Genomic DNA, 24,314 nt, shown 5'->3' on the forward strand with positions numbered 1-24,314 from the left:
GATTGAATCTCTGAAATAAATTGCTAGAAAAGTTAGGATTTGAAACAGGCTCCGGACCTTGGCTCTTTTTTCTTGGATTTGTGGTATAGAGGAGTAAGTCTATTAACTGTAGATTATTAGTGGTTGATTTACCACCATAGAAGCAATACCAAAATTAATTAAATACTAGTTTCATGCCCCAGTTTCCTGCTATACTGTGCTTCAGTGTGATCTGGCTCTGCTCCATGTTTGTCCAGTGCCATAATAGCTCTGCCCAGTTTATCAGCCTCTGCATGAGCAACGGAGAGGGGGGAAATTCCAGTCTCTGTGCGTGACTGCTTCACACGTACACACCCTCTCCTCCCTTACTGCCTTCCCAGGAGGCAGCATGGGAAATCTGTGTACTCTGAAGGAGAGCACAGAGGGAACCAGATGGGGCAAAATAAAAATAAATGGCTTCACTGAGAAGGACCGACCCTCTCTGGGAGGCTGGTTATTCAGCAAGCGCTACCCTACTGCTGCAAAACTAATTAGAGATCCAGCTTAATCTAGAACCTTACATTTCTCTAATAAATCACAGAATAAGATATATCTCCTGTGGCCTCAGCAGAGGAAAACTCCAGAATCAAACTTTCCAGAGGGATAACTCACAGAGCAGCTCCACCAAGCAAGGGAACGCCAGCTCTTCTGTGAGCAAGGGTTCACGTTCAGACTTGCTGATGACCATTTCCCAAATGCAATTCAGGTGCACCTAGAAACCTCAAATACAGCTTTCTGTGTAAGTTCTATCAGGATACAAAAGTTTCAGATATTATATCTAAAAATACCTCAAGTGAAGGAACTCCTTTATTCACTGGCTGTGGGTATTCCCTAAGAAGTCGTTCTTCATCCAGAAACTTCCCATCTCTACCATTGCTTGCAGGTTGGAACAGTCCATAATTCAGGACATCTTTCAAACTCTGATTCAAAGTGCACAAAATCCGTTGCTTTGCAACCCACACTGAAGCTTCTGGGTTAAATCTAATGCATTTCTGCAAAGAGAAATTATTTTAAAATCTCATTAATGAAAAAAAAAAGCATTTAAATATCTTACATCCTAAAATTTACAAGTGTCATAAACATATACACGTGTACACAATAAACCTACAAATTCCATGACAAAACATAAATCAGCAGAATTACATTTCAGGCACATCATCCTTTAAAATAACTAATACATAAGTGCTGTGAAAAACCAGGACGTCTCAAGTCCTTCCACAAACATGAGAGATCATATACTTCTGCAGAGAGAGAACACCTCCATGGCAAACCTGTTTGAAAAACCAAGTGAAAGGGATGTTGCAAGATGTTTGGAAAAAAAATACATGAGCCATAGCTGAAAAAGTGGAGATTAAGCAGGAACCAATGAAAGACAAACCAAGTGGTAATTTCCAATAATTCATGTCCAGGCCACCCTGTGTTCCTTCAGCTCTGAACCTCACTTGCGCTGTGACTCCTACATGGATTCAAACTTCAGTACAAAGTTCAGATTCAAACATCAGCAGTTTTCAGCAACTCTAAAAATTGTCAACTACAATGTATGTTATGAGCTTAACTTCATGCTGTATCGCTCTGCTGTGACTTGTCATTATCCACACACCCTGAAAGATTATAAGAAATGCTACTAAAATGGGAAGAAGCAAAGATAATTCTGAAATTACATGTATTTTTTTCCAGTAAAGCCTTTATTACATGAAATAGTTAGGACAAATAAATTATTTTGGACTTATATGACACTACTTTGATTTTTACAATACAAAGCACTAATTTCTGATCACAGTTTAACTAAATCTGCTTTTTTTAATGCACCTCAAGAATTCAAAATGTTCAGTTTTGTTCAATCTATTATTGTAGCACTAATTTCTGATCACAGTTAAACTAAATCTGCTTTTTTTAATGCACCTCAAGAATTCAAAATGTTCAGTTTTGTTCAATCTATTCTTGTGTTCTATCTGTTCTTGATTGCATGCAAATATTACAGATAACAGTGTGTACTATAATTCTCAAAGGTTTGCTAAATTGGCAAAATTATAAATTATCAACTTTCTTTGGAATATATTTCAATGGAAAATAAATCTTTCCACAGTGTTTGTACACATTGCATCAGTAACGCACAATATTTATCTTCTGAAATAGTTTGCTTTCCACAGGTCTGCCATTGACACGTTCATATAATGCATGAGGACAGGACATAATAGTTGAACCACCTTCACTGGACTGAAATGCCAGTGAGGAACTCCTTTCCTGCAGTAGCTCAAAAGCTTGTTTTCAGATGAGTTATCCGATAACTCTACCCTTATATTTCTACCACATCGGCTACAACATTTTATGGAGTCCTCAATGGCAGAATAAATAGAGAAACACTTTGAAACTAGTAATTTCAAAACCTAATTTATTCACTGCCTTTAGTGAATAAAGTTTAGTGGCAAGAAATACAGAAACATAAAGATATTTTGCATTGACCGATGTGGGATCTATTCTTTCCACCCTTTTTGTTGCAGCCCAAGACCAGACAAAATATGACAGTTTGTCTTGAAGGCCAGCTATAAAAATTGCACCAGTTCTTTCAAATAAGAACAAAAACAGAAAGCCTGAGTGGCTCCAAAAACATTGGCAAAACCACACTAGGCCACTCAAAATCCAAGTTTAGCAGCAAGACAGCATGTCAACATTGGTTGCTGAAATGTGAGACCCGTGTTTTTGATATTAAAGCTATTTGGATCATGAGAGACATGGTCAATTGTAATCTTGAGTTCCTGCACAGTGGTGAGAGTAAACCACTAACTGGAAGCAAGGGGCAAATATAACTCACTCATTCCAGCTAAAGGGGAGATACTAATTCAATGGGAATAATGTTTGTGATAACAGAATCTCTGAGGAATAACATTTATCCATTCAAAATCTATCAACCAACATCTCTTTTTCATCAGACTCACAAAGTTGTCAATCGCACAGAACTGCGCTGCGACAGAGGAACCATGACAAAAGGTTTGTACAGCTGCCTCCAAAATGTGATTGTCAGAATATCAAAATACAAGTTATTCCTTTCAACTGGAGACGTCGATATTAGAGATGTGACAACCAAAAAGTGGAAAATGCACATGAGAGTCTGGTACCATGAAAAAAACGAAACAAGTTGCAAGGTCATTCCGATTTGTGCTTGGGGTTCACCTTAATTCTTGGGAGCCACCGCTTTCTTTCATCAAAAATGTATTCAGAAAACACAGAATTCACGAGATGAAAGGTCAAAAAAACCAGTCTGGCCACACTGTCATCAGCTGGCAAGTGAGATCTCCTGCCCAGATCAAGGGCATAAGAACAGCAGCACCCACAATGTTTCCATTGTCAAACCGAAGACAGAAAGAAGGAAGATCAACTATGAACAGAAAGCAGCAATGGGCAATCAGTCACAAAACAGGATAGAGAAGAATATTTGTGAGAAGTTGCAAAGGAAAACCTGGAGAAGATCTGAGACAGCGGATGGCGGGATAAACTGAGAATAAGTAAAAATGGAAGCAACTTAAGCAAAAAATGTGACTCGAGCTGCAGTTGTGACAAAGGTTCCTACTTTTGTAAGATAAAACTTGCACAAACAAAACAAGTATTTTATCTAAGAAAGAAAAGCACTAACGAAAAGATTCTTAACCCTAAAGGCCAATGAATAACAGAAAAAGTTAAGTATAAAAAGCAATACAGAAGTGGAAAAAAGAAAGTAGAATCATAGAATGGCTTGGGTTGGAAGCAACCTTAAAGATTGTCTTGTTCCAAGCCCCCTGCCATGGGCAGGGACAGTACCTACAACTTCAGCTGTTGTTTTACCAAACTGCCACTTACCAAACAACATTTTGCATGGAAAGTCCAATAGATTGAAAAAACCAGCGGAGCAGGGAGACAGCAACTGCTCATAACTGAAGCAGAGCAGCAAAACAGATGGGCAGAAAGCAATTCAAAGAAGTTTTCAGCAGACCTAATCCCATCCCAGCATCAGAATTTAGTAAAAACATATGAATCTGAGCATTTTGATTTTAAACCCAGAGGAAGTGTATCAGTATATAATAAAATAAAAGAATGGAACAACCACCATGCGTTGATAATGAAATAATGAAAACATGCCTTAAAACAAGGAATTCCTTAAATCTGGCTGACAGATCTGTTCTTGAAGTCTAGGAAAAAGAGCAATTCTAAGCACAAAACATTGGACATCACTGTCAAAATACCACATAAAGGAGATTTTCTTGACAACGGCTACTGGAGAAGAACCAGACTCCTTCCAGTTGTAGGCAGAATCACTTGTGACATGTTCCTCCATGGGCTGATAAAGGAAATAGATACAAGGAGACTTTCAAACCAAAAAGGTCCAGGGAGAGGTCAGATATGCCAGGCATGACAGAGGAAAGCACAGCACTTTAGTTCACCCAGTCTTCCATGTCCAAAAGACACTCAACACCACGTACAGACCCGGGTGCCTTTAGGTGCAAGGTAGGGAGTCACCTTGGGCATCAAACTGCTGGGGGCTGTTGGCTGCCAACTTCACTTACCAAGGAGGAAAGACACAGATCTGTCACCAACTAGTGCCACTGACAACATGACACCAATCTTTGCTGCCCTGGGGATGAAGCATCCTCATGTTCAGGGCAAACACGATTAAATATTGCCTAAACTACCAAGAAACCCCACACCACCACTGCAGAGAGAGGAGGCACCAGTCAGTTACTGCCACTTCCATCTCAATAGCAAGTAGGGGTCATCATGGAGCCAGAGCCCTCTGGGCTGGATGCACTGCAAATAAGCCTCTGGTCAAAAGAGATCACACCTGTGTCCTGCTTCCATAAAGGATCTATTACAGCTGAGCCTCCTGGCTCATTAAATCAGGAAATTAAATGCCGGATAATATAGCTGTTCTACCCACTCTCCCATGCAGACATGTTTGTGAACACAGAGTGTTTTCTATGCTCTTCATTCCCTCAGTAATTTTACTGAGCTCATTTAAATCTTTCAGTCACTCATTTAAACATTCTCCACCCTCCTGTGCTAAGGAGGACACTTGCTTGAATACAGATGATGCACAAGAGCAATAAGAAATTACTCTTTCTACAAAGTATTGTTTCAATACATTGGGGCCAGAGGAGGCCATGGAGATGCTGGGTGGGCTGGAGCCCCTCTGCTGGGAGGACAGGCTGAGAGAGTTGGGGGGGTTCAGCCTGGAGAAAAGAAAGCTCTGGGGAGACCTTAGAGCCCCTTGCAGTCCCTAAAGGGATTACTGGTGAGATGGGGATGGACCCTTGATCACAGAGAGAAGGCATGGACAAAGGGGAATGGTTTTAAACTGAAAGTTACTGGAGAGATAGGGATGGACCCTTGATCACAGAGAGGAGGCATGGACGAAGGGGAATGGTTTTAAACTGAAAGAGGGGAGATTTACACTAGACACTAGGAAGATATTTTTCACTCTGATGGTGGTGAGGCACTGGCCAAGGATGCCCAGAGAAGCTGTGGCTGCCCCATCCCTGGAGGGGTTCAAGGCCAGGCTGGATGGGGCTTTGAGCAACCTGGTCTGGTGGGAGGGCAGGGGATGGGACTGGATGAGCATTCAGGTCCCTTCCAACCCAAACCATTCTATGATTATCATCTGAACTGAAAAGGAGAAAAAAAAAGAATTTCTGTAAGAACTGAAAAGTAAGTCTTCGTAAGAACGTCTATGAACTTGTTAAGGTTTACATTATCTTTACGTTCTCAAATGAGAATAAAAGGGCAACAAGACAGATTTCCTGCAATAGGTAATAAAGTTTTCTACAGCATTACATCCTACTTAAGATGACTGATGCTCTCATACGTGCAATGAAATAAAGGCCATTTACACCAGTCACTGCAGATGAGCAAACTTTTATTCCTAGTGAGTTTTAGCAAGGCGTTTAAAGCTTCCTGGTGGGTTGAGTTCTTCCTAAAACCCTAAACTTGCCTTCTTTTAAACAAATATATTCTTGATCATACTTTCTAAAAAGCAATAAAGATAAAAAACATAAAACTAAATGATGTTATTTCATGTTCCTTTGATTAAACAGACTAATTTTAAACACCTCTTATGTTTAATTAATTCTAATTATAGAGCAAATGGGGTGTATGTTGGATTTGGCTTGTAGCTGTAACACAGCTCATGAAATGTGATCTTCTCCAATCTTTGCCACACTACATTTAAGCTACCAGTCCTCCTGTTTGCAAACCTGCATCCGGATTTCATTTTCCTGTACTAGAGCTTGTGGGCTGATAAATTTAATCAGCAATAGATCACCTGCTATAGAACTGGTTAAAACAATTGAGTTACTTTTCATTAAGAGTTTATTGGAAAGGAAAAAAAATAAATGCAAAAAGCAAAGCAATAAAAATAAACAAATGAAACACAAAACCAAAAATACTTTTTGGTTTATTTCATTTCCTGCACAAAATGAATTTTAAAAAAAAACAATTGTTTCAATAGTGTCAATAAATATCTTATTATTGGTCTAAAAAATAGAGCAATGAAATAAGAGGGCTTCAGGAGGCTAACATCCCTCTGTTTTTAACAGCAGAGTAAACCTAGCAAGTAAAGGTAATCTTTCCACTTTACTGGATCTATTCATTGAGCACTGAACACAGTGAAGGATATAGCAAGCTGGTAGGATCATCAATAAAATCCTAACCGTGGCCAGTCAGAGCTTGTCTTGACAGGGGACTTCCCCACAGGCAAAATCCTTTAAAATTTAAGACGTACAACAGCGCATTTCAGTATTTCAATCAATACTGAAATGAAAGACCCAAGGTGATGACTGCTTCAGCCAGGATTTAATAAAAATCCCACGTGCAGCTCGCAGCATCCTCAGTCTTGCTCTGCCCCTTCCTCTGCAGGCTCAGGTCCCACACCACTTCCTCTTCATACAGGTAAATCTCACACCATATAAACTCATGGCACTGTCATTTCTGCAGAAATCCTTGTCTAAAAGATTTTTTTAAGTGCAAGAATTTAAGAGATAATGCTCCCAACTCCAACACAGATTTCTCTGAGCACTGTGTAGAGTGGGCTTTAAAAAAAAGAGCTCTCCAACCACACCTGAGGCCACACTGTCAAAACAGCTCTTCCCTGTCAGCCTGTAGACAGGCCATCTCTATCATTCTAAAAATGAACTTAATTAAAAAGAAAGGAATAATTTCATCTGAGATAGATCTTCAATGGCAGCACAGTATGATGTAGATCTTAAATGTCAGCACAGAGTGATGTATGTAGCACACATCCATAAAAAGAATGTGTTTTTATAACCATCTTTGAAATGAAAAAAGTCTGATGCCTACCATCAATTGAAAAACCCGACCACAGCATTCAAGGAGGCCTAGGGTAATTTAGATAATTAATCACAAACTTGGACAGGTTATGCTTCTAGAGAGAATCAGTAAGTAACTCCCAAGACCTTCTTGGGGATGAGATTGTTATTCCTATCATAGCATTTGTGGAGGACAATGATTCTTTTACTTACAAAGTTACAACAGCAAATTTTTCCAAGTTTCCAACTCGAAACGCTCCAGATACTGAATGTTACACATTCAACCATAAAAGAAACAAAACTTAGTAGTTCTTTGTGAGAAAGAGCAAGGAATTTAGACTGTAGATTTCTAATACTTTAAAGAACAGCCAAGACATGTTTTTTTAATAAAAAAACCCTTTTTTTTTTCCACATTTTCTCAATCAGATATTTTTTAACAAATGAAGTCTGTTCAATTCTTTCTGTAAGATGCAAGAGATTAAACCTTTTGTTGAAAAGTCTCTAATTTCATCCTATAGACTTTGGGATGTGAGATATAGCCATAGGGCCACAAGTTAGTCTGCAAATGACTCCTCCAGGAAAATGAGAAGGGGTTTGTTTTATTCTCTGTGAGATGTTTCCAGTACAAGCAGTGAGGAGGTGGCAAAGAATAAAATAGGAACTTCATGTTACTGTAAAAACTGTGGGTGCCATGCTTTATTCTTCCTCCAAACCAAGAGTGTTGATTTCTCTGGGTGAAAGCTGGAGAAACACCGCCACGTAAAGGCATAGCTGCAACCAAGGAAGGAAAGATTTATTTGTGCTTTTCTTTCCACATCTTTATGCTCTAAAAGCCACCAGTTATCTAACAAGGGTATCTCTTCGTGGGAGGATGACAGAGAAAGGCAACTAAGATGGTAAAGAGAGAGAGAATTTTATGACCTCCTGCTAGACCCCAGTCTAGCATCAATCACGATCTCATAAAAAGAGAAACTAAAAAAAACACAATGATGTCATATATCTATGTGTCTTTCATAAAGACAACGTGATTTTGGGGTTCAACCCTCATCTTCTGCTGAAATTTTAGATGCCCAATTCTCTTTTTTCTGCCAAAACACCTCTGAATGCAAATGAGATGAGATTTTTGATGTATGATCACAGCTTTCTTTGCCGAAACACCTCTGAATGCAAATGACATGAGATTTTTGATGTATGATCACAGCTTTCCTCATGTTAACATACTAAACACGCTCTCTTGGATAGGATGGTGCCCTTTTGTTAAGGCAATCGGTCAAACATACCATTGGGGAAAAAATTTAGACATTGAAAGAAAACAGGCCATAAATTTTGCCTGTAATTTGTTTAAAAATTGTAATAAAATAGATGTACTGCAGATTGAAGCCAGCAAAGCTAATACTTTAATTTTGTGTGTTTTTTTAATTGTAATGCAATATCCCTTACCGTTTGCTGCAAATCAGGTATTATAATTCGAATCACTAATGTGTTGCTCTGACTGTCTTCCATTCTGCTGCTTGGCTTTTCGGCAGTTGCTCTAATTGTGTCATAAATAGTTTCTTCTTTGGAGCTGTCTGATTCAGATTCAACGGAATAGTCGGAGAAGCTTTGTGCCATTTCATCTTCGCTTGATGTTGGGCTACGAGGCATGTTCGAGATTTTTATCCTGCCAAAACAAAGCAGAAAAACGTAAGTTATAGTTAAAGTCTTAAAAATGAATCGGCTACAAGTTTTGTTTTCTTGGAAGTAACATGCACTTAACAACGAAGTTATATGTTTTATCCTGCTTTTATTTCCTCCTGTAATTTATGTGGGTAGGCAGAGTGTAACGGAAATAAATCTGGCTACCAATTTACTACAGGAGAAGAAGAAGGACAGGAGAAGGAAGAAGAGTAATAAAAGGGAAGATGACCTTTCTCTCCCGGCACACCCAGCCTCCCAAAGGATCCAGAAAAACCCAGCATAATTACCAGGTTCACTGCTAAATTGCCCTCTTGTAAACTGTACTTGGAACTAGATCTGGCTTTGAAGCCTACTTTCCCCCAGTGCAAAAATACATTTCAGGAAAAATGAATGCTAAAGTAACATCATCCTGCACATCGAGAAACGCTTCACGTAACGCTTCAATAAAAAACAGTATTTTCAAAGAGTGGAATCAACCAAAAAAATGAAATACTTCAGGGAGCCAGACAGATGCAGATGCTGCTTTGTGGTTTGTGGCTCATACAGCATCCTTTAATATCAACACTATCAAAATCTGTCTGCTATACGTACTCAAATACAGATTTTAGAAACATTTTTCATCTGTGGTATAGATTTGGCTATAACAAGAGTAATGCTTATTCCAAATTAAGGATATTTGTATTCAGAGGTTTCACAGTAAGAATAGCAGAACATTTTCCTTCTGGGGTTTTCCAACTACAGCAGCAAAAGGCTTTTTTTTGTCCCACAAACTAAAAGTTTCTCCAGGAAATGATAATTATTATTCTATCAAAAAATGAGGAAATATGTGTACTGGAAAAAATTGAAAATACCACCATAAACTTTGCAGTGCTTGGTAACCATATACTTCTTCAGTATTCAGAGGCTAGAAAAACCTAAATGTTATTTTTCATATTTTCCATAAGAAACCTCCCAACATAATGTCTCTGCTTTTTGATTAAAAAAAATCTCAGCTAAATGGAAAAAAAAAAAAAAACCCAACCAATTCCACTGTCAGCCCATATTAAAAAAAAGACAATAAAGCAAAAGTAAAACACAGAAGGATGAACTCACTTTGCCAAGGTCACTCATATAGCAGGTGACTGTATGAATATATCCAAATATATGGGTTTTATAACGGTCTCACAGTCAGATCCCCCAAAGTAAATACTGTCAATCAACAGCAGGGACTCAGAGAACATTTTTTTACCACTGTGTTTCATGATTTTGTTTGAGCCAACTAAATATCACAACCAGATTAGTCATTCCTCTTCTGCGTCCAGTCATTTATACCGCAATGATTACAAAGGAGGCATAAAAGGCTACTGCTCTAATTTAGCATTTTAAGGTGACCATATGTCAGAGGCAGCGCTTGCACCACAGGATGGGCAGCGGTGGGGGCAAGCCGAAAGCTCGAGGTCAAGGGCGAGCATTTCCCAAGCACATCACATACCCCACATCATCAAGTCTTATTGTTATTTCTGATGAAGGACAATTCCAGTGCTATTACCCTCAGCTATAATTACTAATGAAGACAAAACCAGCGCGTTCAAAAACCTGAAAGCATGCCAGTTCACAGCAGCTTAATGCACGGCTCTATTTACAAAAGGAAACTCTTGAGGGAGTATTTCATTTTCTTACTGCTTCACTGAACTGTAGATTAATGCCGCTCTCCAAAGCACCTTAAAGTCAATAAAAGGCATAAACATTTCAATGGCTTCCTTATTTATCTACCAATGCTAAATCACACAAAGTCAAAATACAGTAGGTCGATACACAGTATTTAAGAGCGTTAGAGTCGTAGGCCAGTAAGTGTGAGGACAGGGACATTAAGATCATCCCATGGTTTGTGTCTCCCTAAAGCTATTTGAGAGCACAATGTACTCCAGGGTAACAGATTCAACTCCTCTGTCAGAGAGCAGTAAACTGCAATTATACAACCTACAAATAAAGAGTTGAATTAGGAAAAAAAAAAATACTTCCCGCAGTTTTGGCAAGTGGATTTTCATGCAAAAACTACCCAGAAATATCTCATTATGGAATAGCAAAGGGGAATTACTAGCTGAAGAACCAAATCCCAGGTATCAAGCACTTAAATTTAATAAATAGTGGGGCATAGAACTCCTTGGAGACGCATCAACAAGGCACAAGTCACCTAATTTTCTAGAATACAGATTAAAATAAAAATGCACAAGTAATGATGGAAAGGATAATGAAAGACTGCATCTACAGTGGCACAAAGACAGGAACCAATGCCCCACCAGCACGATGGAGAAGCAGAGCATTTAAATATCTTTTTTAAACATTACACTCCAACTGCTGGGGAAACTAGAGCAGTAGAGGTCCTGGTGTAGGGCTGATGAGCAACATGACACACCAGTGGCTTCTTTTGGTATAAAAGTGAAACAAATAATTGAAAACAGATTTCCAAAGACCTTGGAATCATAGAATCATAGAATTGTCTAGGTTGGAAGGAACCTTTAAGATCATCTAGTCCAACCATCAATCTCTGATAGAAACCATCACTGAACCATGTCTCTAAGTGCTATGTCAACCCATCTTTTGAATACCTCCAGGAATGGTGCCTCAACCACTTCCCTGGGCAGCCCATTCCAAGGCTTAATAACCCTCCCAGTGTAAAATTTTTTCCTAATCTCCAATCTAAACCTCCCCTGGCACAACTTGAGGCCATTTCCTCTTGTCCTATCACCTGTGACTGGGAAAAAGAGACCAACCCCCCCTGGCTACACCCTCCTTTCAGGGAGTTGGAGAGAGTGAGAAGGTCTCCCCTCAGCCTCCTTTTCTCCAGGCTGAACACCCCCAGCTCCCTCAGCCTCTCCTCATAAGATTTATTCTCGAGTCTCCTCACCAGCTTCATTGCCCTCCTCTGGACCCGCTCCAGCACCTCAATGTCTTTTTTGTGGCAAGGGGCCAAATATTGGAAGTAAACTCACAATCGGAACTACCACCAGACAGTCTTCACTCCACCCCATGTCCTCTCTCTGCGTTTTCAACTATGGTACCCTGAGGTCCCTGCGTATCCCAGTCCTGGGCGCTCTCCTTCCCTGGTCCCTGCCCATCCTATAACCACTGGCTGAACAAAGCCAACACCAGCTCCAGCTTCTAAAACACCACTTCTGACACAGGCAGATGATAGGACAGCTGGAATATGAAAGAACAGAAGGATGGCTATATGCTTACCCTTATTATTGTACTTCTCCCTCAGCACCTTGCCCTTTAGCTCTGGGGAAGCACTGGGCTGTTTACTCTGCCCCTATGGCTATTGCTGGGTTACATTTCTCAGGCCAACAGGCCAGATGAAATAAACGGAGCTCAGTTTGCTGCCTTCCCCTCACAGATGCTATTTTTAGATACATTTTTTTTTTTCTCTATCCAGCCAGCAACTTTCACAAAATCTGCAGGAATTTCTAATCCGGCTATTTGTTACCACCCCACCATCAAGAGGAGTTGAAAACAGCCTAGGAATAAATTTAAAAAAATTAAAAAAGCATAGGCAAGTAGCGTGACCATCTAACTGCCTTTTCCTTTTCTTTAAAAAAAAAAAATAAAAAGAAGGAAAAGAAGAAAAGACTAAGAGCACATTAAAAAGCCTAGAATTACCACAATGCACAGATTATCAAAAGGCAAGAAATTCAACTCCCAGAGCTCCCTCTCTGAACAGTGTGCTCCAGTGAATGTGAACTGGCACAGCAGGGGAAAACAGCAAGAGCAACAACAGACTGCTCTTGGTTTTGGAGCCTTATGGTTTTAAGCATCATATAAAAATAACTTAGTAAATATGTATGTTTAAATTTATTTTTAACCATCTTAAATATTCTAAACTTGTTATATAGTAAATAGTTTAAAATATCATTGATATGGACAGACGTATCTTCATTAAGTACAGCTGTATTATAAGATACACAACGCACTTGCCTGCTATAAAAATCATGTTTTAAAATCTTCAACGAAATCATGACTACGATCAATTTTGATGATTCTGCAAAGTAACAAACCCTCCTATCTTGTTTCATATTGGTAAATATAGATTATAATAATACCTACACACAAACCTATTTTAAAAGGTCTGTTCCATATAGAGTCCTCTCCCTCTTGCACCCTGCGCCAGCACCAGCAAATATGGGGAGTGCAGGTGTGTTTGTCCAGTTTGCCTGGAGCAAACCCACCAGTCACTACATTTCTGATCTTGTTACCGTGTGTCACATAAGTGGCCACTTCAGACTAATCACAACAGTTATTAATTCTCCTCTCTCTAAAATACAGCTGGAGAAGACACATCAAATGCCTTGGACAAGGCCAACGAGGCCAGACCTCAGAGCAAGGTTTCAAATTCAAGGGTCCCTGGCTCCTAGTCATGATAAGAACAATCTATTTTTATACAAACATTCATTTGCACAATAACAGCCCTGTTGCCTGCAGGGAGAAGCCCTCTAGACTGCTATTGTCAGATGAGTTAAAAATGTACCTGTGGGAATATCCCAGCTACAGAGGCAGCATTGTTACAGGCTGAGTAATGCCATTAGCCAGACTGTGAGAAAAGTTTCCTGTTAGAATAACAGCAACTGCTAGAATGAGGTATTTAATAATTAACTCTGAAAAAAAAAAAAAAACAACTATTCAGGAAAGGGATTTCCATCTGTGTGAAACCTTCCACTAACACTTGGATTCTGCAGCTTTATTCAGGATTATATACATCAGCTCAAGAACCAGCTTGCCAAGTTACGAAATTAAAATGCTGGAGAAGATCAAGCATTGCCTTTTCTAATTATAATAACATTAAGCCAAAAATGCATTTCAGACAGGACTGAAGATGAGGGGTACAATCCCAAGGCACCATGTATTTCACACCCCTCCAGAGTTCTGCAGAAAAGGATGCGCAGAAGAAAATCTGAATTGAAGACCAACTCCAATGGGCAATTTGCAATTTGATGGGTTCAATCTCTTACACTTTTACTTTAAAGCTGGCAATAACCTGAAAAAGAGATGCCACCCTCCCTCACCCTCCAGCCCACTCCACTCTTGCCCCCAGGCTGCTTTAATCTCTGCACTAGCACCAACAGCGTAGCAGAACAAAGCATTGATCCAGGTTAAAAAGCAACTTTTTTTGGTTTGGGAGGTTAGTTTCAGCATCCATCACATCTCTGAACTGGATCACTATGCAAATGTTTGCATAAGCAGTAGGAGAAAGATGGCAGAGGGCCAGAAGCAAACAGCCAGGGCATGAAAAGGGCAGAACCACTTTTTTTCCAAAGGCAGTATTAATGCTTGCCAGCGCAAAGTGAATCTGAGACATCACTGCCTAAGTGACAGGAAAGAAATCTACATAAATACAGGCATCTGATTAACTCCGCTGAAAATCTCGTGATTATTCGGAACCAAATACTGTACCTCCAAACAGGACAGCTTACTGAAACCCACCGATACAAAATTCATCCAGGTAAATGCAAAACCTAAAAGAATACATCTACAAGAATTACAACAGAATGTGCACAAGGATGTGCTGACCCAGCCCATCGCAAAATCTCAGGGGAGACGAGGCACTTGGAGCTCCCTGTTCTCCCAGACCCATCAGACAAGATGGCAGCTTTGGCCTCGATGGGTCATCACATGAAGATGCACCGGTTGGGCTGCAGTCCTGAGGGACTTCTGCAACAGAGCCAGCACAGACTTCAATGCTATCTTCATTCTGCTAGGAAAAAGAGTGGTCAGGCAGCAAAAGGAAGCACCGTTCCCTTGGAATGTCCCCAAGCGCGGTCCTTTGGTCAGTGCCAGAAAATGCCCACGATGAGGTGCTACCAGGCTCGGTGATCTCAGATCTCTGCAGGTTTTCATCCTGCTGAAATGACTCCCTGCAACGCAGCTCACGAGTCTAAATCACAAAAAATTACTTTCTTGAGGCTCAGAAGATATCCAAGGGTCAGCAAAGTCCACTTCGTGCCACTTCTGGGCCAAGGAGCACCTCCTGGCCTGATTTTATTTAAAAGTATAGATGTTAGGTTTGGAGACTGAAAAGTAAAGAACGATGACATGTATGAAGACTCTAAGGAAGTCAATCTGTTCTCCTGCAGTTCCCTTGATCTCCCTCTGTAAAAGGGGTCAACTGATTCTTGAGTCTTCTCTAAAGCACTTGCATTCTGTGGAAGAAAATGCTAGAAAATCAAATCACTTGCACATTATCCTAAAAAATCCCCCTCTGTGGTAATTACCTAAACAAATTTAATCATACAATATTTTGCTGTTCACAACCTCCATAATTATGGTTTTATTCCCTACACACCAGTCCTTCACTTAAATTCACTTTGGTGACACTGTCTGGTAATGCATTTTTGATCTCTCTGTTAAATAACTGAAACACCCAAATAAATATTTCAGAGGATGTGTGCTGAGGCATAAGTACTAACGTACCAGAATGCCCAGTAAATTCCTCCTTCACTTTTCTCTGTAACTGTTGTTTCTCAGCGTGGCATCTCTTACTTCAAATCTTAAACATTGATTTGAAATTGGTATTGAAAAATCAATGATCATATCCATTTGTTCTCACCGGCACCACCAGAAGATTCTTCTTACTGCCCAGTTTAAGGGGAGATTTATGCTGGCTTTGATTTCTTTGCTGGCTGATCTGCACAGGTAACAAATTCTTTTCCAAAAGGCTTAAGAGTAACACTGTTTTCCCCATTTTTTTTTAAGGAAAAAAAAGAAAAATATTGAGTGAAGTAATTGTTAAACGTGCCCCTTACTTCTGAGGCAGCTTTTTATCCCTTGTTCATATATATTTGCACAGCACAGACTTGCCAAGAAGAGGCTAAAGCCCATTAACTTCTGGTATTTAGAGTCTTAAATAGCAACATCATATGATTAAAGTGGGTCTTAAGATCAGACTGTAAGAATGCAATATTTCTTTTTTTTTTTTAAAAACAGATGTACTCCATTAGCACTCCTGTGCACATACAAAATCTACACAGGCACAACCTGTTCCTGCGAGTGCAGGGTGGTTTTCTGAAAGTTTCTTCGGTTTCCAAGCAGCTTTGGATGCTAAAATTCTCCTTTGTCCTCTCTCTGTTCTACTCAGTATTTATTTTTCTTGTAAACTATTCAGCCGGTCACAGTATCTTCGCGGAAAGGATGAAGTTCAATCAGAGGGATGCAAAGAGAGATTTTGGGGAAGGATAGATACAAAGAAGACAGGAGACAAGCAACTCACTGTACTGAACAAGCAAGGCCAGAAGACAGGCAGAGAAGCAGATGCAGAAAAAGCTTAAAAACATTTTGAAGTGTAAGTTCAACATGAGAAAACAGAAAAGCATTTGAAGTAGGAGTTCGACATGAGAGAACAACATGCTAGAAGAAAGACAAACAAAGTGTAAAGATGTAGCACCAAGCGGCACAGTCAGGTTGGTTAAAATGGTTACAAATCTTGAAAAAAAAAATAGATTTTAAGCATACTACTAGGGGAAACATGGCAAGTATTTACAAATGTTAACCAAAGTGAAGTTTACAGTAAAGGCCAACTCCCACTGGCAATATAATATCTTAAGTGCCTTCTTTCACACACCTGCGAGGTTTCCAGTGCAATTCTCCCTGACCTTTATTTAAAGGTCGTTCTTCCAGACAAGGAATTATGGCCAGTCCCTCCAGCCCCAGGCAGGTACCTTCTAGGTTCCGTTCGCTTCCATAGTTGCTTTTAACATGGCCTCTAATATTGTACATTTAGTAGAACCTCCATTTTCCAGTATATTAACAAACAACAGTACTCATAAGTCATTCTTTAAATATTGCCTGCAATGGATACTATAGTTTACCTGGGATGAAATCATAATGAGCTTTGAAGTATTAAATAAGGAACTGGATCCTCCAGCAGTCGCATGCCCTTACTTGTAAAAACAACTTTCCTTTCGAAAATTCATCTGTTCAGGATATATGAATCTAGAATTCTCACACACTTAAAAAAGATACTAAGCAGAAGAAGCTAAATTAGCAGCAACTCAATGACTAATTCAAATATGATGAAAAACAACAAAACTTCTAAAGAAAATACACCAAGCATATTATCCCAGATACCAAAGTTCACCAGCATCCCAAATCTGAGATGTGTCTTCTTAGACTCATAAATTCAAGTAAATACCCCTTTCCAAGCAAGTAGGGTTGATCTGTCATATAATCTTTATACTGGTGATCCCACTAGGAGCAAAAGTATATAGAGCAACCTTCTGAGATCTTTTTTAAGCAATTTCATATCTTGCACAGGAAATCAATCGCGTATGTAATCCCACTGCAGTCAACAACAGGACAAGAGGAAATGGACACAAACTTGAACCGAAGAAGTTCCATCTAAACATGAGGAGGAACTTCTTCACTTTGAGGGTGGCAGAGCCCTGGAAGAGGCTGCCCAGAGAGGTGGAGGAGTCTCTGGAGACGTTCCAAACCCACCTGGACACGTTCCTGTGCAACTTGCTCTAGGTGACCCTGGTCTGGCAGGGGGTTGAACTAGATGATCTCCAGAGGTCCCTTCCAACCCAATATTATCCTGTGATTCTGTGTAACAGAATTACTTTAGGAATAGCCCCAACAAGACTTGACCCCTGCAAGTTATATTCATGAGCAAAACAACAGCCAAGGCAAGTTACGAAAAGCAACGTGAAACATTGACACGTTTGTGCAGTTCTGGATCCAATAAGGCATTTCTTTGTAATATGACAGCAATTCAGGTATCAGAGCAGGAAAACATCCTACAGGTTCAGCTGTCACACTGACTCTGTCCCCAGTGCAAAGTACAACTTACAAATATTCACTGTCATGAAGCATACCTGCATATAGGAACTGCACATTTCAAAGTCGCAAACTTCAGCAATGTAAAAAAAAAAAAGAATTAAAACATAAAAATCCCCTTCAATGATCTAAAATGAGAACAATACAATGTGAGTAAGTATCTATGAATTGTTTTCTGAGTCATGTGGAAGTATCACACCATTTCAACTTTAAAAAGTCATTATCTCTTTATAAAAGAAGGATATAATGCTCATTTGTGTTTCCCTAGAAATTTTCCTTACAAACCAGAAGTGTGTAGGGCAAGGAATCTTATCTTCTAGCCTTTCTGTTTCCAGCCTCTGCTTGCACTCAACTACGTAAATATCAAAAAGATTATAATATGCTGGAAGGGAAAGGACATAAGAGAATTTAAAAAGATTTACAAGAGGAATTTGAAAAAAAATTCAAAGCTTGTTGAACATATTTACCTCGGGTTCATCTCCCTGGCGGACAAAGCAGCTTAGTTGCTTGTTAATTTGCATTTTATGCTTATCAACCTTTTTCCTCTTTATCCATAAGGAAAACATTTTTGTGATAGTTCAAATAAAAATATAATTAAATGTTAACAGATAAGCACTGTTGTTGTCCTGTTACATAGATTAGATCAGGTCTTGAGAGTAGATGAAGGAGATTCCCTCTCCTCCTTACATATGGGTTAGCATTTAGAGTGTGCTATAAAATTCAACCTGACTTTTCTTCAGGTGCAATCCTGATGGGGGCTATGTTATTTATTTTAACTTATTTGCTGTGTTGCCAAAAATAGCCTCATTCTTTGCATTACTCTAATCAAATATATCAGTTAAAAAAGCAAAGCTTCAAATATATGCTCTATTTTCTTATAAAACAATGAGTTATCTTTCTCCAAGAGCTGGTTGAAAGAAATTCAATTAGCCTATCTCGCTGTGTGTGTTGGGGTTTTTTTTTCATGTTTAGTTTCAAAAATTCAGTTTTATTTCAACTCAGCAGGAAACACCCTTGAAGTTTGTGGAGGACACTGGGTACCCAATGTCTCTAGCACCCTGCAGGGTGGGATTTGGGGGCACAGATCTCTGACTCTCCAGGTCTGCACATCTGGGGCAGTCCCACACCAAAATGTTCTGCAGTTGGAGATTTCCAGGATATGCCACTCCTGTGCAGTGCTCTAGGAAGGACACTGAAATACGGGAGTTTTGTTCCAAAACCCAAAGAAATCAAGTTTTGAAATACAGAAATTCTCCACAAAATAGATTATTGTTTTTCTCCATACAGATCTGCTTAACTAAAGCAGTTTGCAAGCTGTCAAATGCAGAGACCAGGGTCATTGCTCAGCTTCATTTATAGTCAGGTTTCACTTGAATTACTAATAAAAGGGTCCAGAAATCTCAGAGCAGAAGCAGTTGTACAAACAAAGGTCAAGTTGTGAGCATTATTTTTCACCAGCATTGGTGACTACATTGGCAACGCACAAGCCAATATATAAGGCAAACAAACATCTAGTTCCATTGCTGCCTTAATTACTGAGCATGAAGAAGCCCTGGAAGAAGAACACCAAAGCAACTTGTGTAAGAGGAGGGAAGAAAGGCAGAAGGAACCACCTGGCTTTTATACACTTAACTTCTTTTCTTAATCAAGAGGGAAACAACAAACAAATGGTGACCCAGAAAAGATGCACACACTGTAGAAGAACTAGGGCAGGTGACCAGCCCCTGGTTTAGCCAAACTCCAGTGTAAGCAAAGCCACGTGCTGTCTCCTCACTGTCTCTACACCCATCTGTGTCTGTCTGCAGCAAATATCCCTCTTTCCCAGTGACAGATGGTCTCTGGGCTTCTCCTATCCCAACTGCAGAAAAACTTACCAGATTTTTTTCCAGAGGAAATTTTGAAAAAGGCACACTGCTGATCTTACCTGCATCTTGCCTGATTATTTTCCAACCCAAGGAAAGTTAATATTGGGCTTTAACTTACACTCCAGCCTCTGGAAAAAAGGCTGTGCTCATGGCACAATTAAGGACGTTCGTTAGGATTGCGTACATGGACAATGATGGTGAGGGCAGACCAGGGAAAAATATCTGCAGGCTCAAAAAGGTTAAAGGATCTACCAAGATGACCCAGGCAGCCCACTGATTCTGCAGAAGAAGTGAGAAATAAGTTATTCTCTTGACCTTTAAGATTTTGATTCAACTCCTTGTAAAGATAAGAAACTCATTTTTACCAAATTATATCTAGCCAAAATTTAGGCAATGAAGACACAATAAAACTGATGAAATGAACCAGTTTTCCTCACTGACTACCAACACTTAATTATAACCTCAAGTAAACAGCTCAAGAAACAAAAGATCACTTCTTAGGCAAGAAGAAAACAGAATGAGATACATGTTTACAACTATCACACAGAAGCAGGGAAACAAAAAATATAAAGAATACTGATGTTTAAAAATACAGAAAGATTCATAACAAATTCTTTAAGCTTTCATTAGTTAAATGCCAGCTGTAGTTTGGAATTTCATATTAAAAATAAATAGCATGCTAAATCACCCTGGGATAACTGCTTACAGTACTTTTCTTTTAGAGACAGAGCTCAGAGCACAGCACTGGTTTACTGTTTTTCTGAAGGATCCCTCTCTCAATCCAGAATCAAGATAAATGCCAGCTTCCGTGAACACAATAATGGGGATTCTTTGTTGTGCCTCAGAGTCAAAGAATTCTCAAGTCATTTGGATCAGAAGAGTCTCTGGAGGTCTTCAGTTCAACCTCCTGCTCTGAGAAGCTCCAGTGATGAGATCTGCTTGGGCTGCTCCAGGTCTATCCAGGTCTTGAAATCCTCCAAGGGTAGATGCTACACAACCTCTGCCCGACTGTCCTCACAGCAAAAAAGATTTTCCTTCTGCCATGCACAGAATCACAGAATGCTATGGGGTTGGAAGGGACCTCTGGAGATCATCTAGTCCAACCCACCTGCCAGAGCAGGTCCACCCAGAGCAGGTTGCACAGGACCACGTCCAGGCGGGTTTTGAATGTCTCCAGAGACAGAGACTCCACCACCTCTCTGGGCAGCCTCTTCCAGGGCTCTGCCACCCTCAAAGTGAAGAAGTTCCTCCTCATATTTAGATGGAACTTCTTCTGTTCAAGTTTGTGCCCATTTGACTGAATTTATAGGTTGATAAACAGTCGAATCTAGAGTTTACAACAGAGATTCACGTAAAGTTCAGCATCACCAAAAGTTCTGGATTTGTTTCGATCATTTACAGTGATTTCTTCACAAAATGTCATTTCTACCTGTTGATGTGGGTCTCTAATTCAGTAATAGGTAATATAAGTCCAAAAATGAGGTTGTTGGAGACCCAGAAATACTTTAAACCGATTTATTTCTAATTGACTAGATTTCATGTTGATTGTACTCCTGTAAGGCCTGATTAAGTGAATTCATTACCATTTATAATTTTGTGAAAGCATACGTTGGAGATTCCAGCCATGGAAATTATCCCAGTCTAATCAGGATACGCAAACTGAATATAAAAACACTTTAAAAAAAAAAATCTTGATTGAATCATAAATATTCCCAATAAAAAACTGCATCTCTGGAACTCCAGACATGCTAACAGCAGTTTCTGCCATTAGTAAGTATTTAGTAAAAGTTCTAACTAAATGGTCCAGAGGTATCGAGCAGCTGGTGATAGAGGATTTGAGTCAGAAACCTCTGTGGTGGCCACCCAAGTGGGATTGTGTTCCTCTAGGAACGATGAGCAGCAATACCACGCTTGAAAGGACTCTTAGCTTTCTATAAAACTGGGGCATGGAGTGACCATATGAGATGCACCCTTCGCTTTGCTTAACTTCTATCTATTTCGTTGCTCAAATACTTCCACATGCATTACTAACCTGAACAATTTCTACATAAAGCTCATTTCCAAACGCTGCTGTAGATGCTGTTGGAGCTACCTACCCCTGCACCTCATTATAAGAGAAGAGCAGCATCTCGGCAGCTCTGCTCACCCTGTACTGCAGCTGTGCAGGGAAGGAAATAATTAAGCCCATCATGTGAACCAAATCCTTCAGGACATACCCATTAATGAGCTTTACTGAACCCAACTCTTTGCTTTGCTGTTTGCAGGAATGAAGGAGGCAGAGACAGAGCGAGAAAACCCCTCCTTTTCAGCTTTTATATAAAACTAGCAATAGATTTTGTTCAATTCACACTTTCAAAGGAAAGAAGCATTAAAAAGAGATTTGCCATTGGTTTTGAGTTTGTTTCACGTTCTCCCATGGATTTTATTTAGTCTGCCTCACGGTTGGTTCTTGGGGCTTTTTGTTTGGTTGGGTTTTTTTGGCTTTTGTGGGTTTTTTTAATTGTTGTTTTTGGAGGGGTTGTTTGGTCTTTTTTCCACACTTGCCATCACTAGCTGCCTCACCTCAAAAGTTGAGTGACTGTTTCTGGCCCTTTTGCAGTACTGGAAGCATTTCAGAGTTTAATCTTCTTATAAGCCTTCATTTTTACTTCATAATTTTGACAACTTCTGTCTCTTCCTCAGGTCACAGAGAGACACCAGCTCCTCCTCAGGTTTTTGTACAAGACTTCGTGTTCTCTCCTAACCTTCCACCCAATAGATAGGTCACCGGGTGCTGCTCTCTCCCACCACAAACCTGCAGCTACCAAAATCCCTGAAAGCTCCATTTCCTACCATTCTGGCTTGCCTCTTCTTGCTATGCAAGAACACGAGGCACACTGGGAACCAGTGCTGTACCACCACAGCCTTGGCAGGAGGACTGGGCAAGGTGGGATGGTCCACAGACCATCTCCTCTTCCAGCAGCACCCAGGCTGCTGATTGAGTTGCCCAGCTCCAGGCAGGCACCCAGGGTGCAGGGCTGGATCCCCCATCTTCTAGTCTGAGGAAGGCTCATTAGATCAGAGCAAGTCAGAAAGGCTACATATAAAATAATGTTTGCTATATTAAAAAAAAATATATATATACATAACAATAATATTTTCTATATTGTAATAAAGGCTGTTGAATATATTTAGGTATGAAAAAGCAAACCAAAATAAAAAAAAACTAACATAAAGATTCAAAACCACATGTGCAACGAAGACCGATAATAATATTTTTAAAGACCTATAATAATATTTTTAAGAAAACCACAGAACGGGGCTGAAAGTTCCATTTCACTAACTACTCCGAGCACGTAAAGCGCAGAGGAGTGTTTACAGCCTGTATCAAACATCACTGTCACTGCTGGCGCTCGCTACGAAACAGCACGGTGTGCTCAGTCATGAATGTCTGCTCTTCACATCTGCAGTGACTGGGACTGCTAGGAATGTAAATGGGAAAGAACGACATTAAAAACAAAACAAAACAACTATCCAGACTGAAAAAGTAAGCAAAGGCCTTATACAACCACCTTGATATTTCAAACTATATTTCATTGTTTATACATCATCAAAGCTCTGAGTAACTGTTGTCCCTCATGCTACAGATTTATTTTGAGAGGTGGTTCAGCCATACATTGATGAGGTCTTTCCATTTCCCCGCAAACAGTTCAGTAGCGCTGAGCAAATAATGTAAAAATTGAGCAATTTAAGTTTATTTTCCCCTTCTTAGAATTATTTCACACATTTCCTTTCACAAACCACACTTTTTCACTTCTGTATCCAACTCAAAGTATATCCCTTATCAGGAGTGGGCTCTGATGGATACCTTTGGCCATGCTGTAGTCTAAAGGCCAGCTTGCTTCTCAAAAAGCTCCTAACCCCAAATGCAAACTCACTCACACGTTGCAGCCAACAAAACATAATTATTCACATTAACTCAATGCAGTGTCAAATACAATACTTAAAATCTAAATTCACACACCTGTTTCTGTACCATTGCCCTTCTCTTCTGATTGGCATGGGTATTTATCTTTGACAGTGGCACTGCCACAGAGGGAAACAGTCAATTGGTAAATGCCTGATAAGCTAGAAATTTGTTGTTGTAATGGCCTTTGAGCTACACATCTTTTTTAAATCTTTGTCTCCTGTCTCAAAGACTACTGCTCCAAATTATACTACTTCGTGTCACCACACACTTCACAGCAATCCCTTTCACACATTGTACATAATTTTTGTATTTTCACTCTCCTTCCAGCGCTCATCCAAAGATGCTGTTAGGATTCACCATCTTATCTTTGATCTGTGTTCATGATGTGCATTAACACAGACACCTGCAGCAGCCAATGCAAGAAAAGGCACCTTCAGTTTCTCTTATCACAGAGAAAATTAGTTTTTTAGTTTTCAGATCATACAGAAGTACCATGCTGTACCAAAGGAAACCTAATTTGAAATCACTGTTCTTTTTGTTCTAGTTTTCTGATTTCTGAGTTTAAAGTTTCTACTTATTTTGTAATGACTGCATTGAAAGCCATTAAAATAATTCTAGTTTAAGAAAAGGTTTTGCATAAAAAGTTGTAAGTAGTCTCTGGAGTACAACCAAAACTTTTTAAACTGTGTTTCAAAAGAATTATAGAAA

General features: G+C 39.6%; 1 protein-coding gene across 1 annotated transcript in view; it reads right to left on the reverse strand.

Moving 5' to 3' along the window:
• SHANK2 (SH3 and multiple ankyrin repeat domains 2) overlaps positions 1-24,314 on the reverse strand; it is a 407,914-nt gene that overhangs the window by 360,069 nt on the left and 23,531 nt on the right. The window contains exons 3-4 of the mRNA XM_014948851.1: positions 8,751-8,970; positions 807-1,010 (exon numbers count right to left, since the gene is read on the reverse strand). Coding sequence (XP_014804337.1) covers positions 807-1,010; positions 8,751-8,954 — 408 coding nt within the window. The 5' untranslated portion in view covers positions 8,955-8,970. The remainder of the gene's footprint in view (positions 1-806; positions 1,011-8,750; positions 8,971-24,314) is intronic.

Source organism: Calidris pugnax, unplaced genomic scaffold (assembly GCF_001431845.1).
Source record: "Calidris pugnax isolate Ruff unplaced genomic scaffold, ASM143184v1 scaffold107, whole genome shotgun sequence".
NCBI lineage: Eukaryota > Metazoa > Chordata > Aves > Charadriiformes > Scolopacidae > Calidris > Calidris pugnax.